General features: G+C 48.7%; 1 protein-coding gene across 4 annotated transcripts in view; it reads left to right on the top strand.

Moving 5' to 3' along the window:
- The first annotated feature begins 272 nt into the window (after positions 1 to 272).
- Positions 273 to 16,256, top strand: part of ADRB1 (adrenoceptor beta 1) — a 35,214-nt gene continuing 19,230 nt past the window's right edge. For 2 of the 4 annotated variants that reach the window (XM_027647914.1, XM_027647913.1), the window contains exons 1-2: positions 273 to 1,550; positions 11,193 to 11,247. In XM_027647914.1, the coding sequence (XP_027503715.1) occupies positions 273 to 1,550; positions 11,193 to 11,247 (1,333 nt within the window). Of the gene's footprint in view, positions 1,551 to 11,192; positions 11,248 to 12,862; positions 14,215 to 16,256 lie in introns of those variants that run through there. The other 2 variants (XM_027647911.1, XM_027647912.1) reach the window with 2 other exon arrangements.

Raw genomic sequence — 16,256 nt, forward strand, 5'->3', positions numbered from 1 at the left:
TCCGGGAGGGATACGGACGAGGATACCGGCAGGATGCCGGCAGGGATACGGGTAGAGATACGGGCAGGCATACCGCCGGTGCGTGGGCGGGGCGGTCCGTCTCCACCCCCTGGGTGCCGATTGGTGCGGGGCTGGTGCCGGGGCGGTGCGGGGCGGTCGGTCCGGCGGCGCGGAGCGGGGCCATGCGGCAGCCCCGGGGCGGCGGCGGCGGCGGCGCCGCCTTCCTGCCCGCGGCGCGGTGCGGAGCGGCGGCCGGAGCGCCCCGCACAGCCATGGGCGATGGGTGGCTGCCGCCGGACTGCGGCCCCCAGAACCGCTCCGTGGCCGGGGTGACGGCGGTGCCGCCCGGGAGCAGGCAGCTGCCCGCCGCCGAGCTGCTGTCGCAGCAGTGGGCTGTGGGCATGAGCCTGCTGATGGCCCTGGTGGTGCTGCTCATCGTGGCCGGGAACGTGCTGGTGATTGCGGCCATCGGGAGGACGCAGCGGCTTCAGACGCTCACCAACCTGTTCATCACCTCGCTGGCCTGCGCCGACCTGGTGATGGGGCTGCTGGTGGTGCCCTTCGGGGCCACGCTGGTGGTGCGGGGCACCTGGCTCTGGGGGTCCTTCCTCTGCGAATGCTGGACCTCCCTGGACGTGCTGTGTGTGACGGCCAGCATCGAGACCTTGTGCGTCATCGCCATCGACCGCTACCTAGCCATCACCTCACCTTTCCGCTACCAGAGCCTCATGACCAAGGGTCGGGCCAAGGGCATCATCTGCACCGTCTGGGCCATCTCTGCCTTGGTCTCCTTCTTGCCCATCATGATGCATTGGTGGCGGGACGAGGACCCCCAGGCGCTGGAGTGCTACCAGGACCCGGGCTGCTGCGACTTCGTCACCAACAGGGCTTATGCCATCGCCTCGTCCGTCATTTCTTTCTACATCCCTCTTCTCATCATGATCTTTGTGTACCTCCGGGTGTACAGAGAGGCCAAGGAGCAGATGAGGAAGATCGATAGGTGCGAGGGCCGCTTCTACGGCAGCCAGGAGCAGCCGCAGACGCCCCTGCCCGCTCACCCTCACCACCAGCCCATCCTCGGCAACGGCCGAGCCAGCAAGCGAAAGAGCTCCCGCATCATGGCCATGAAGGAGCAGAAAGCCCTCAAGACTTTGGGCATCATCATGGGGGTGTTCACCCTCTGCTGGCTCCCGTTTTTCTTGGTGAACATCGTCAACGTCTTCAACAGGGACCTGGTGCCGGACTGGCTCTTTGTTTTCTTCAACTGGCTGGGCTACGCCAACTCCGCGTTCAACCCCATCATCTACTGCCGCAGCCCCGACTTTCGTAAGGCCTTCAAAAGGCTGCTCTGCTGCCGCCGGAAAGCCGACCGGTGGCTGCACGGCGGCGGCGGGGAGCTGGCCCGGCTGCCCGGGGGCTTGATCAGCACCGTGGGCTCCCCCGAGCGCAGCCTGGCAGGGACCTGGTCCGACTACAACGGGGGCACACGGGGCGGCAGCGAGTCCAGCCTGGAGGAGAGACATAGCAAAACCTCCGATTCGGAGTCCAAGGTATAGGGGGGCCGTGGGGGGCCGCGTCAGACTCGGGACAGGGGGGGAATGGCAGGCAGGGAAACACGAAGGAGCAGAGTAATCCCCGGCAGATGCCTGATGGTAATGCTATTGCCAAGCGAAACGATCCCTTGCCTTCGCAGGGAGAGTGCGGGTGTTTACTTAGGAATAAAAGCAGGTGAAGTGGTGTACGACATACCTCATCCGAAACTACAGCAAACAGGAAACCCACTGACCGGAGAACAAAGGAAATAAACAGCCCGTCCCAGGGACAGCCACCTTGTCTTTAGGAAGCGCGCTGTCGACGGGGGCTGCGGCAGGAGCGCCTGCACTCGGGTGCCTGTCCCGGGACCGTGCTGGAGGCTGAACCCGAGCCTTTGACGGCTGAATTCGGCTGCATTTGGGGTCCCGGCCACCCCCGCCTCGCCCTGGGGTTCATCCCCTCACCCAGAGCACCGGGTTTTTGGGAGGCGCAGGGTCGGTGCCGCAGGTGCTCCGGGCACAGAGTACGGCTGGCGAGACTGGAGATCTGCTGCCAAGATGAGTTTTGAGCTCAGAGTAGCCGTGCTCTTCCCTTCCGCAGAGTAGCGATAGGGAAAAATAATGAGTAATGAGGAGCACTGGTATATTTTGAAAGGGGGTAAAACAACCTAACCCACACTCTTGTGCTTGTTCCCTCTGCATCAGCAAGCAGTGAGTTACTGCGCTTATCTCCTTCGGCCAGACAATAGCAGTCAGGCTGAGAAACTTCTACCTCAAACTGTGCATATTGTACAGGGGAATGAACGGACCATGTTTATATTAAACAGCATATTTACATACCGCTAACAGGATTTTATGAAAAAAGGGGCGGGGGGGGGGGGGGGGGGGGGAGCCTTCTGCAGCTTGTTCATTGTAATAACAGATGAACGGGGGAGGAGGGGGAGAATCCCTGCAACAAAAATTTACTGCACATTTTTTAAAAAATGTCAGCAAAGCCTCTTCTTGCACAGTGTTAAGAGTTGTAAAGTTATTTGAAGATGTTACTTGCACACACACACGCAAATTGAAAAGGAAACGGAGGTTTGAGTAACACTGACCCTGAACCTGATTTCTGGTTTTGTCTGATCTGTTATAGTTTTATTGAGAGAGTGACTTTTTTAATATTATTTTTTGAAGGTACTGTAAATATATCATATTATAAATTAAAATATCTTATGAGACTTTATTATTTTTATTTTTATTTCCAAATGCCCACGTGAATCTGCTGTTGTTTTAGCACATGTGTGTCATTTCCATTTTCCTCTGTGTGTGTGTTTTATAACATATTTATACTCTGGTGCAATTTACTACTGTGTAAGTAATTGGTCTATGTGCAATAAATACCATTGCAGCACAAACAAGTGTGTCTCTATAGGTTTTGAAACAATACCTACTTATAATGGGAAGAACAGCATTTGTTTTTCTCCAAAGATGGCTCAGATTACCAATACAACTCTATCTAATGGCTTTTCCTGACACAGTGTTGTAAAAAACCTGTTTGAAACGCAGTAAGGTTGTGTTCCTGTTGCACTGAGGTCCAGTGACTTCCCTTAAAATTAGTGGCTAAAAGACAAGGTGTTTCCACTCTGATAATGAATACACTCATTTTCTCGAACTATTCCTTTCTGGAATATATTCTTTATTGGAGTTTCTTTGGGGTTTGGTTTTTTTGGGGGGGTTTTTTTGGTTGTTTTTTTTTTTTTTGTTAGGAGTACGAGGCCGGGAGTCAAGAGACCAAATAGTTAAGATTACAGAGGATGTTTAATTTGAAAGCTAGAAATGGTCTTGAGTAGAAAGAAATCTCCATGTGCATTACATGCCACCCCACAAGTAGGTCCACCTCATGCCTGATCCTGCTCAAGCGATGTGGGTGATGTGTGTCCGGTGGGATAGATCCTGGTGCTGAGTGAGGAAGTTGGAGGAGACCCCTGCCCAATGAGTACCAGGGGGGGCTCATGCCCTGTAAGGGGAGATGGCAGCCAGGGAGCCGGTCAGAGGAGTCCAGGCTTTGGTTCCTTCCTATTGTAATAAAGGAGCTGCCCTTTGAGGGAATGGAAAAAGCATAACTGGAGCAGGATTGGACTCTGGGACAAACTTAAACACTGAAGAAACCTCTTCTGTGTCACTGAGTGAAATAAAAGTACCTGGTTGGTAGATGATAAAGCTAAAGGTCACATGCAGCGTGCTGCCGACAGTCACATACTCCTTGGGGGCCAGATCATGGTAACTGAATGTTTAATTTTTGACTGATCGAAGTTAGGAGGTACAGTGAACAGAAGTGCTGTAGATTTGTGTCCCTAGTTCAAAAGAGTGTCTTCCTTTATTGCTTTATGAAAATACGCTGTATCCTTGTGGTTTCATAAAGTTTTTCATTACTGAAATGAATACACGACAGATAGAGCAACAAAACCCTAGTGCAGAATAAAAGTGAAGCCATTTTTAGCTTTATAAAACTCAGAAGCATAGTTTAATTAAAAATCAGTTCCCAAGAAGAGCACTTCCCAAAGCAAGTTCTTTAGGGTGGTGGCTAATGGTTTGTTTTGGAAACCATTTGTTCATTCTTTTTGTTTTCAAAGTTATGGAATTTGTCCTTTGCAATTTCTAATGTTGTGTTTCCACGGGGAAAAAAAGTTACGCTTTTTATGAAAAGACAAAATAAAGGGACCAGGAAAGTAAATAATACTTTTCCATTGATGTTACTGGGGTTTGGTGTGAGTTGCAGTTAATGGTGTCTCCCTTGACAATAGTGAAATGGGGTTCCTGAAATGCTGGGTTGACATCAGATCAGGAGCTAAGGGAAGTGGGCTTTGCCACCAGATTTTTTTTTTTTTTAAAATCTGGTTTTATCTGTGATTACAGCAAATTCAACAGGATCAGAAGGGCGCACCGGATGGCAATGTCTCACGTCAGTGACTGCAGGGAGATGTTGGCTGTGCACGTTGGGGTTGGGACAGGATGGGGAGGCAGCACTGCTCTCCCTGTGTGCCTTGGGGATCGCAGCAAGCCAGGGCAGGACCAGGTCCCTTCCTGCTGGGTAGAGCAGGACAGGATCCGGCCCCAGTGCCCAGCTGGGAGCTGCAGTGGCTGCCAAGCCCTCATCCTTGGCAGGGTGGCAGATCCTGGGGAAGCACAGTGCCTACTGCATGGAGCAGGGCAATCTAACGGACTTGGCTCTTGATCTCATAAATCAGTTCACATACTTAATTTTAACCACCCAAACGCTTATGTTCTTGGACTTCAAAAAGTGGTGAAAATTTTGCCTCAAAAGGGTCTGACTTAGGTGAGAAATTTATGGCCAGAACTTGCTCAGCTTCTCCAGCCAAATAGCTGTGTTGGGTGATGCTTCTCCTGGACAAGTGAAATGGCATTGAGGTAGGATGAATTTAGTCCATTGGCTGCAGAAGGGCCAGCTTTGTCAGCAAAGCAATCATGATTTGTCTGCTGTTGAGTTTCTGCCAGCTTAGGACTTGCTGGAAGAGTCTGGAGGCTGACACATTGAGTGCCTTCATGGACAGCTAAGGTAATCCACCTGGCAGCCCGGATGGCAGATGCCAGTCCATCTTGCATGGCATGAGACAAGCAGTGGCACAGTAACGGTGCAGACAGAGCAGGACATATGGCACACACGTGTCCGAGGAACTGGAGGCTGCTGGCGAGCAGTTTGCTGTGGATCATGCTCAGAACAGGCTGTTCTCTGCAGAGAAGAAGGATACTCTGAAAAGTGTTGTGGGGCAGCTGAAATACTCCGGAGGCAATGAGTCAAACGCTCACGATGAATATTTTTTTCTGACGAAAACCAGACGTGGATTAGCAATTGGAGCTGCAAGTCAGAAAGTATAGGTGGTAGGCATGCAGCTGCACACGTACATGGGCAGGAAAGTAACAGCAAAGAGCCACAGGCCTGCAGGGAAGAGAGACACAGGTAAACCAGAAATCCACTCAGAGAAAATGTCCTGCAGCTGCCAGGACCAAAATTATTTGGCAAGGATGCCTGAGTCTTCCACATGGAAGATGACAGATTCTCACAGGCGCCGGCCTCACTCTAAGCAGTGTTTGCTCAGCACTTCTGAAAAGAAGGCTGCTTCACTCCACATGTTTAAATGGGAATATATTGGATTGAAAGCCTGGATTCAGTTTTCCATGTGCTCAGGAAAGTTGAGGCTGTTTCAGACGTGCAGCAGGCTATTGAAGGCCCTGCAGAAGGACTCCCCACTTGTGAGAGCTGCACAGAAACCCTCCTGCAAATTTGCTGCACTTGAAGACTGCAACCCTCAGCATCCACTGGCTGTAGCTCCAATCAGCATGAAACTATGTGCAAAAAAAGTGGCTTATGATCTGAACCATGCCTGTAGCAGATGCAGCGTTTGATAGCATCAGCTGGGTGTTTGTGATGCAGGCCACACCGGTTCTTCTCCAAACACTGCTTTCCCTCTTTGCTGACGTGTTTTCAACTATAAGGACAACTTCTTTATCAGATTTATTTTTTTTTCTCTAAACCCTATCTGAGGTTGCGGTTTTATTAATAACTTTTAAATGGCTATTTTGCCAACCTTTCTTGTGCCGCACACTTTCCTAATTTATTGTAATTTCCCGTCTGGTGGAGTGCATTTACTTCCTTTATGTAATATATCAGCTGCAGGGCTGGAAATTGGGCAGCTATGAACTGAAAGAGCAGACTTTCGTGAGGCCAAATGCGGTCAGGCATCATTGCCACCGGGAGCAGAATTTGACCTGATAATCTAATCTCATCCGAGGGACTATCTCCAGAAAAGTATTGTTACCAACAATAAATGACCTCTGCTAATGAAGCTGGAGCAATTAGTCCTGTTTAAAGCTGTCGAGAAAATGTTAACTGCTAAACAACAGTTAATATTGGATAGCTCAGATAATGAGTGTTTTGTTTGCTGGTGTGTGTTAGGTGATGTGTTGGGAAATAATTATCCTTTGACTAGCAGCCAGCTTTGTACTAATCAGAAAGGAGAAGTCATGTTCTCTTTGAAGGATTATACCTAAAAATAGTTCTGTTACCACCACGTCAACGAATGAAATGAAGCAAATTCATGGAGTTGTACACACCTTCTTAACGTTTCACTTTTCATCCTAAAAACTCATTGTTTAACTGGAACTTTCTGTTTGATCGTGTCAAAAGCACTAATGTGATCTCCTGCAATAGCAGTAAGCACACTCCCCCTGAAGGAGCATTCCCCTATGCACCACTGACTCGCTTTCAAAGCCTGCCAAATTCCCAAACGTCCCAGGAGGAAGTAAAGATTCTTTCTCTTTATATAAACAATCACGTATAATGTAAGATCAACAATATTTGTGATCATCATCTCGCAGAAGAAATCAATATGCTTTTTCTTTGAGATGTTTGTGTGCCTGACCATCCATGAGGAGCAGACCCATGGTAATAGGAGTGATTTATCCTTTCAAATCAGTAGCTTCAGGCTGTCAAACTCTGCTTGAAAAAAGTGAGCAAGATGGGAAAAGGATAAAAAAGGTGATGCTGGTAAGCAAACCCAGGATTGTCATTGCAAAAAGAAAAACTGGGACATCTTTGGCCATGCTATAGATGTTACCTTTTACTGGATAGGGAAGCACCAGACAGAGGCATTGTGGAAACAGAGGTTAAGAAGTGTGAGAGGTAAGACACCCTCTATACAGGGCCATGCCACCACGGGACTGGCAGCTGAAACATGCCCAAAAAACATTCCTCAAAGTTTTTCTTACTCTTTTTGGGTAACAGCAGCAGACTAAAGCACACCAGAGCAACTTCTCAGCTCAGGCAGCTCCCTGGCCAACCATGGCTCCCAGGACACAAACAACCCCCTCAGCATCTCCCCTTTCCCTCTGAGTAGCATCCTCTCAGGTGGTTCCAAGCAGGAGGTGCCCCATGGCCTCCAGGGGTGGCAGTGCTGCGGGGGGGACGTGTGGGTGCTGCAGGGTGTGCCCACTGTGCCGGGCATGCTGGTGCAAGCTGCTGCTGACTGTGCCACTGCCCTGAGTCATCGCTCTGTCCTGCAAACACCAGTGACAGAATCAGGCCCATCGTGCTGGAAATGTTCAGGTTTGTTATGTGAACTGCTGATCAGCTTCCTGGTTCACCAAAAGTGGCATCTTGGCAGGCACATTTGCTTCACAAACTGTCTTTTTTTTCCTTCCCTGCCCCATTCAGCTCCCAGGTTTTTTCGCGGCAATGTTTGCATGCTCAGACTTAGCACCCAACAGCACAAGTTTTTTGGTCGTGCCCTAGCAGCAGTCTGCATCCAGACATGAATAGTACCATGCTGGTCAGTGTCTGGGTTTGGGCATACCCATTCCTTCCAGGATTGATGCTCAAATTTATTAATACCAGCTGCAACAGAGTGCAAAATTCCCAGACAAATAGAAAATCAGTCTTGACCTCCAGGTTCACAACCTAAAGGAGAAAGCAGAAGCTTACCCAGACTTTTGCCATTGCCATGATTAGCAGAGCATCTCAGATGTAATGGTGTGTCTTTCCCTTCTGATCCTGTGTAATGCACTGAATCCTGTTGTCCTTAATGAGATTAGATGAGGATTTTCTACTAGGTCAGTGCTTTAGCCATTAGCCACTGTTGTGTGTCTCTAAGCAGTGATGTACCTTTGCAAGCCTGGCCCCATGTCTCTCTCAAAGCCATGATATTTAGCTTCTTCCTACCAAAATCATTTTGCTAATTGGTCTTAAGCTCATTGGCACAATGCTTTGAAAGGCAGATCTAAGTGTATGCACCAAAGAGGCAGACAGAGACACTAAAGAGCTCAAAATCTCAGAAGCTGCTGGGTTACAGCTACCGACAAGTCATTTTGCTGGGCCAGCAGCCTCCTCAAAGGCTGTCAGCTGCCCTCCCTCAGAGGGGGACTGCAGACTTCCCTGCCACCATAGAAACAATTGCAGGGATAACACAATAGCTCATGACAAAAGATTTGCCAGGTGGTAAAATTTAAACAGTGTTTTGTGTCCAAAATTTAAAGACCTCTTGTTAAGAAGTAGTAGTTGAGACAAGCCCCTGGCAGGATTTCCTAGTGGGGAAGGGAGAACAGTGTTCCGAGTTAAAGTTTCCATGTGCAGATGAAGTGTGCTGACTGGTCCAGTAGGGGTCCAGTAGGGGTTACAGATGCCACTGCCCTGTGCAAGCCATGCTGATGGGCAAGTGCCACCCCAGGGACAGCTCACGGTGCCCCCAGTCACCTCCCTCTGCTCCCATTCAGGTGTATAATGTGTGCCCCTCTCACCCGCCCAAGTGTCAGAGGGGACCCCAGAGGTATCCTGAGGCACAAAGGTGAGTGCCAGCCCCAGCATTGTGCTGTGGAGGGAGGAGTGCTTCCTGTAGGACTGGAGCAGGTGAACTGTGAGTCCCACAGAGCTCCCATTGTTTCACAGTTTGCCTGCTCGAAGACTTCAGCAAGAAGTGTTTTGTTTATCTGTTCTTCCCCTAAATACTCACTTGGGAGCCATCAAATAAAATCTCCATTAGCTCACTTAGGACACCAGGGCAGTGTGGGATGCTCCCCTGGCAGGAGCTGTCCTCTCTCTGCTAGGGAGGCGGAGGCAAAGGCGAAGGCGGGGGGGCGATGGGACCTGTTGCTGACACGCTCCCCCGACTTAAGCATCGCTGGTACCCTGGCAGGTTCCCATCAGTAGACTAGGACAGCCACGCTGTCAGTGCATCCAGACTGGATCTGACACAGGAGCATAAACAGCTTGTGTCAAATCCTTGGGCTTTTTCGAGCTTTTACCTAATACGGAGCACAAGGCAGCTGCTCTTGCAGTAATTGCCAGTAACAACAGGTGTTGCAGCACTGCTCTAAACCACCTTGAGAGCATCCACAGGAGAGGTTTTGTTCCTGTTTCACTGCCAGGTGGTTACCAGCTATCTGTCAGCAGGGTAGGTGCATGTCTGTGGTTTTCAGCATCAGCCCATCCAAGCCAGGGCTGGTGCTTGCACCCTCCTCCCCTCAACTCCCATTGCGTGTCCTGCTGCCCACCCTGGCTCTGCTGCCTTTGCAGCCATGTGGGCAATGGGCTCCTCTGGCTGAAAACCAGCCCTTTCAGACAAGGTTTGTTTCAGCTGAGCCACACAGGTTGCACGAACATGGGTAACAAACAAATTCATGAAGGTCATAGGAAACATGCAGAGTGATGGGGCAGAGATCATCTGTTTTGGTAGCAGCCCTGATTTGAATCCATCACTGACCACAGATCTCATGTCCAGTGGTGATGCTCCAGAAGCTGAGGCTCAGACCAGCACCCTCTGGCCTGTCATTTTGCTTGACCCATGCTTGAAAAGGAGGACTTGCCACCCACACCTTCCCTCCCTTTAGAGGCTGATCTGAATATTCTATTCAGAAGCTTAATGACTAAGTCATTAAGCCTCTCATTGCATGTGAAAAACGAAAATAAATTTAGTTTTGTACAAATACTCCTGTGATGGAAGAAAAACATTATTTAAGTCTGATGATCCATGAGACCACGGTGAAGAGCATGGGACAAACTCCTCAACTCTTGGCAGAGATCAGGACCAGGGGAGCTGAATGAGCTACTCAGGTACTGGGTGACAACACTAAACTGTCCCCAACTGCAAGAGGGTGATATGGCCCCAAGCCATGAGCAGTGGAAAAAATAATTCCCCAGGAAGAGCAGCTCTGTTTGCCCAGAGTGTATATATGGATCCCAACACTGATGGGCACCACTGAGCTGTTAGGGGCTTGTGAGCAATCCCCATCACCTGTGTCTTCTGGTGGATGATGTTTAACTGCTTTTATTCCTGCACACTTCACTTATGTGGGAGCAAGGAATGTGGTGATAAAAAAGCTGGAATGATTTCAGTGCTGGATAGTTTCCATTAATATATTTCTCATTATATAACACTGCCATCACAGTACAAAATCCAGTAGGATTTTGCCTTTTAGGAAGGTGGAACATTTCTACATGGCCTTAACTAAGTAAATGGGATTGTAGAGCAGGCTGGGCTTTGATGGGATACTTTTTAATTGTACCAGATGTGTTTGGGCTGTTGCATGGTATGAATATCAGTGCCATAGTCTGGGAAGCACAGCGGGGTTGGATCAAGGGTTGAACTTGATGATCTTGGAGGTCTTTTCCAACTCGGATGATTCTGTGATTCTGTGATTCTGTGTGAATTGCTTTGCCTTTACATTACAAGTCACTTCATAAATTAAACAGTTGATGTTGTCAAATGCATGCCATTAGCACTCCCAGCAGATAATCCTTCCCGTGGCCTCATCAGAGTCTATCACAGGGCCTGTCTCCAGATAACGACCTGGAAGAAGAACAATGGTGCTCCCAGCTCCCAGGGGCCTCCACTCTTTGGTTCTGCGCTTCAGAAGAGAAAAATTATCCTTATCTTCATGGCTCAAGCTCCCTTTGAAATGCAGTTATTTTTTACTCATACACTCCAAGTATTTTTTGCATGATATCGGTGAGAAACTTGAAACCCCCTTTGCAAAGAGAAAGATTTCCTGCAGCCCTTCTACTAAAGAAAATGGATAGATCAAGTAGTAAAGTTCAATGACTTACTTAGCATTAAATAAGAAAGAGAATAATGAATTGGATTTTGTGTGCCTGTTTTTCCTCTGGAGGGAACAGTCAGGCTAATGGATTTTCATTGCCTTGTGCTTCTGTTCATCAATCTAGGTGAGTTCAAAACACTGCTGCCTTTTTGTGTTCTCCTTTCCCTGCTCGCTTGTCACAACTTGAAGTATTTGGAGCTTAACAAACTCATTGGTTTTCTGCCATCAACACCATCTTGACCAGTGAGGAAAACACACAGGGTCAAGATGCACACCCCCTGCACCCAACAATGACTACATGGACATCTGTATTTTATGCCCTGTAGCTGCAAGTAAGCAATTCCTTACCTAGGGTGGATACTAGTTTCCTAGTATTATGAGTTTAGGCTTTAACATTCTTCAAAAGAGACATTATTTCCCCACTGGGTTCACCAAAAACTGGTTGGATCTCCAAACCCCTCCTTTGTTTACAGGCTTTGCCAAGCACACTGTAGGGCTTTTATTGGGGAAGGAAGGGAGGAGGCAGAGGAGGAAACTGTTACAAAGCTATTTAACATAAACAACTTTCTCCTGTAAATTCCAAACACCACTTGGCAAGGAAGAGGTTAAAGTTAGGGAGTGGAATGGGGGGGATCATTAGGGCAAAGCTATAAATAGCAAATTGGGAAGCTCAGGGAGAGACATGGGGGAAGGCAAAGATGAGCTGACCCCAAATGGGGTGGACTCTCTGGCTTGCTGGAAGCCCTCTGCTGCTCTGCCCTCAGGGTTTGGATCTGGGTCTCCCCTAAGGCATGTCGAAGCTGGGGAATTGCTCAGATAGAAATCCTGCATAACTGACTGAGAGCCATATTTGTTCAAAGGTGAACCTGAAAGGTCTCTACAGAGCCAGAAATTGCTACTGCTCCTTCCTGCCTCAAATCTTTCCTGGGTCTGCCAGCGCCTGCCCAGAGCCAGGGAGCTGCTCTCTACCTACTTGGAGCAGGATTTCCATTTTCCTACCAGCCTTGGTGCCTCAGGCTTTGTGGTCTGTTTTTTGTCTGAATGGGAAATGCATAATGAGAAACTGTTTAAACAACTTATGGTACAAGGAAACTGGAGTACAGTACAGCACTCTAATTTATTTCCAAGGAAATTATGCGTCCTCCAAAAGCACTCCACTCAAGCACTGCAGTTTAAAGTTGGAACATAATTGCTGGCCATCCTGGGTGTGCTGCCTGCAGCCCTCAGCTAGGTCCAAGTGTGGTGTGCAAGGAGGGTAGGAGTCTGCCAAGATCATCGGTGCTGCTATCTGGCTTTGCCACCAGCAGCCATTCATCAGCATCAGCAGGTTATTGCAGATCTTTGCACACAATGAGATGCTCCATGTGGTTATAACTCTGCCAGTGAAGCGGTGCCAGGCAATGTTATATAAACTCTGTGCCAACTAATATGTTAAGATACACACAAATGTTAGTGAGGGCATTTCCTTCACAGTGTTTTCACCCATAGCAGCTCTGTGGACCAAGATGACAAGGAACAGAGAGTACCCAAGCAAAGGATCATCTCCCCTATGCCCCAGCCTGTAAGTAAGGTTGGCACTTTGGCACAGTTGAATGCCTGAGGTTCAGGGAGGGTCTGCCTGTTAGAGCTGTCCTGGCTGTTGCTTTGCTTACGCGGGTAATTCTGGTCAGCCTGGTGCTGGTGAAGTAAAACCCAGGAACCAGGAAAGCCACAGAGGAATTCTCTTGTTCTATTTTCAGCCCTACACAAAAAAGACTTCAGATCAGATGCATTTCTGAAACTTATCTATGTGAATATTTGACTCCTTATCCAAGCAGAACAAAAGCCTCCAAACCTTCTGAGGTCTATCCATCAAGAGCCTTATCTCCCCATGTCACCGTTCAGCTCCTGGCTGCTGCTGCTTGGAGCCTCCTGCAAGCTCAGCTCTGACCACCAGCTTCCCATTTCCCCTCTCCAGGCAGCTCTGCAGCATTATCCACAGTCACCTCCTTGGCTCCCTGCCACTTCAGTGATGACCTCTGCACTACCTGCAGGCCTGGGCTGCTGCATGCTCCACAGCCAGCCAGCTTCGTGATGGGCTGTGTTGGTGCTGCTGTATCACAGCCCATCATCTTCATCCCCCACACACATACGTAGCCTGGGCTATGGCCATAGCCATGACCAGAGCAGAGCACACTGACTCAGCTTGTCCCTAACAATGGAGAATGTTTGTCTTTTTTAATGGGATATTAATGAAGCTTGGATAAAGTCCTCCGTCTGAGGTTCAAAGACTGAAATATCCGGGGAGAATATTTCTGATCCCCTTCCACCTGACAGTCGCTGGTCCCCTCTGGCAGGGGCATCCTCAACTGCTGCCGTCAGGCTGCCAGAGATCTCAGTTAGCACCCCTAAAAACCCAGGTAGGCTCTACCCTGGTAAATGAGCGTGGTCCCTGAGCTGCTGGGAAGCACCAGGAGCAGAGCAAGCACACAGAGGGGCACCAGCATCATCAGCCCTGTGGAGGTTCCTGGCCACGTAAAATAGCTGCATAGTGAGACTTAATGCCCAGTTTATAACATGTGTTACTCAGCCTTGTTGGAGAAGTCTCTGCAGTGCATTGTACTCGGTATCAGGGCCACAAGACATTCCTTGCTTTGAAGCTGAGCTGGCACAAGAAGTTTTCTGCAGTCCTGCTGTCCTGTCAAAGCTGTGGCCAAAAACAACAGGGTGAAGACTTTGGAAAGAGTCACCCATCCACAGTGTAACTGATTTAAAAGAGGGGTCTGGCTGGCTCAGGGCTTGAGAACAGCTTTCATACAGGTCAGATGTTGAGATCATGTGCACCACGATGGGGTTCAGAGATCTCTGCTGCTTGGTACCACTTGGTCTCAGCCCAGATCTAGATAAGCTTCGGAATCGGGGTGGCCTTTTCCAATGGGCCTATTTTCCTATGGTCCTTTTCTCAGGAGGCTCTGATGAGTGGGCTGTTACTGCTCTCCTCCCTGTGGTTTTAATTTTTTTCTGTTTTATAGTCAGAGGGGTAAAGCTAATTCCCATCTCATATATAACAATGAATTTGACTCAATAACAAGAAGATCAATGTACTTTTTATACTGTGGTGTATGATAAGCTATTTATAAATAGCATATCACTTCTGGATCATTGTCAGAGTTTAAAATAAACTTGTAATTTAACCATAATTTTCCAGTGTTGACAGATATGATAAATACATTTTTGTTCCAATAAAACCTAATTTCAGCAATGTTTTGCAAAAATCATTAGAAGCTAAGGATTATGTCCCTGATTTTTTTTGCTTTGTTTGTCTCCATGTTCCAGTGTTTACTTTAATGTTACATTCCATTATAGAAAAAAATCTGTGTTTGCAATAATTTGTTTTCCAAGGCCCCTGCTTAAGGGATGGAAGGATGTTCTTGAAAAAACTGATGGAGAGAGGCATCAGCTCATGTCACAAAGGTCTTGGGGCAGTTGCAGCACCTCTCTGGACTATTAAGGGACACTCCAAGATTTTTCTGCTATCAAGCATTTTCATTCTTCGGTAAAACAGCTCTTAAATCAGTTAGCATTGCACTGTAGATGTAAATGCAGCACAACAGAGCCCTTCCAGGTTGTGAGGTGAGTGGGTCCGATCCTGCTCTTGAACACAAAAGCACAAGGAATGTTGAACAGGAAAAACAGCTTGTTTTAAAGTGCTTTAAAGCTGCTGTCTGCCTTCTGAGCCCTGCAGTTTACAGCCCATACTTCTCACGCCGCCTCCCCGTTAGACAGTCAAACAGGAGATGATGCTATTTGGAGAGCAAGCCTGTATGCTGCAGGCATGAAAGCACTGATACTTGTATCCACATGGACTGGCCTTTGCCTGTCAGGAGCTTCCAGAAAATACCCAGGAAAGGGGCATGCAGAAGGGGAGAGAGGTCTTCTGGTGGGCTGCCATGTCCCTCAGGCTGCTTTCATGGTGATACCTAGAGGACATCATTGATGCAGCCAACTATGATAATCCTTTCAGTGGAAACAGGTGCTGGAGGATAATCCTGCTGTTTTCCTTGGTTATGGTTCTCTTCGGTCACTAAGACTGAGCAAACAGGATTATCATAGCAGCGGTTCAGGATGTGAAGTTGCTGGTGCTGTGTGCCTGTGGCTCTGTGGACATTTGTTTCCAAGGCAGGCACTGGCTTCGCTCAGCAGCCTGTCCTGGTGAGGGCAGCAGGTGAGCAGGTGAGCCAAGGGGCTTTGCTGGCCACTGCTGAGGTCCTTGCTCAGATCTGCACCATGACCCTTGGGGATGAGGGCTGAATCCCAGATGCAAAGTCCATGCTCCCTACAGCTTTCCCAGGAAGATGCCTTCCCCAGCTCCCCAGGTGCGGGTAGGATGGAGACTGCCCAGCCACGCATTGTCCCAAAACGTGAGCTGGGCAAAGCCACTGACAGAGGAGCTGGGGGATGACAAGTGGTGGCAGCTCTGTCTGGGCTGCCAGATCTTCTTTGCCTGGGAAGGTCTGAGGCACTGCAAACACCCTTGGGATTCACAGTGAACCAGCCCATCCTGACCCTGTGAAACTTCAGAGCAAGTCCCTGTGTAAGTGCAGGCTCATGCCTCCAGGAGGCTTTAATGCACTGTAAGGTTTTGGTTTAAATCCCTGAAGTGCTGCACTCATCCATTCCCGCTCAGCCCACTTCCACTGCTCTTAGAGCCCAGCCTGCACCCTGGTGACTCTCCTTGCTGTGCAAACCCAATGCCTCTCTGCTCCTGTTTTACTGCCTTTTGCTTTGCTGATAACACCCCCTGAGCCCCCCTGCTGATTCCCTTCTCCACCAGCAAAGGAGGGCATGTGAGGTTCTTGGCATCAGCCTTTATACAGTCTTGTGCACAGACGCCTGCTCCCCAATACTGGCTTGCTTTGGGCATTCCCTGATACCTAATTTCAGTAACAGAAAATCAATTGATCTTGGCTTCGTGGTTTTGTGGCAATCTCGGCCCAAAATAACAAACTACAAAATAAACATATGTGTACAGCATGTATAGCAAACTGCAGGAATAGGAACTAGGGACATGCAGCTCGGGGAGGGCTGTTAAAGCTCCAGCTTGTAGCTGTGCTGATAAGGCAATTTCCAAGAAATTACCCAGCCCTTGAATTC

The sequence above is a fragment of the Corapipo altera genome, unplaced genomic scaffold, assembly GCF_003945725.1.
Source record: "Corapipo altera isolate COAL_440 unplaced genomic scaffold, ASM394572v1 56, whole genome shotgun sequence".
Taxonomy (NCBI): domain Eukaryota; kingdom Metazoa; phylum Chordata; class Aves; order Passeriformes; family Pipridae; genus Corapipo; species Corapipo altera.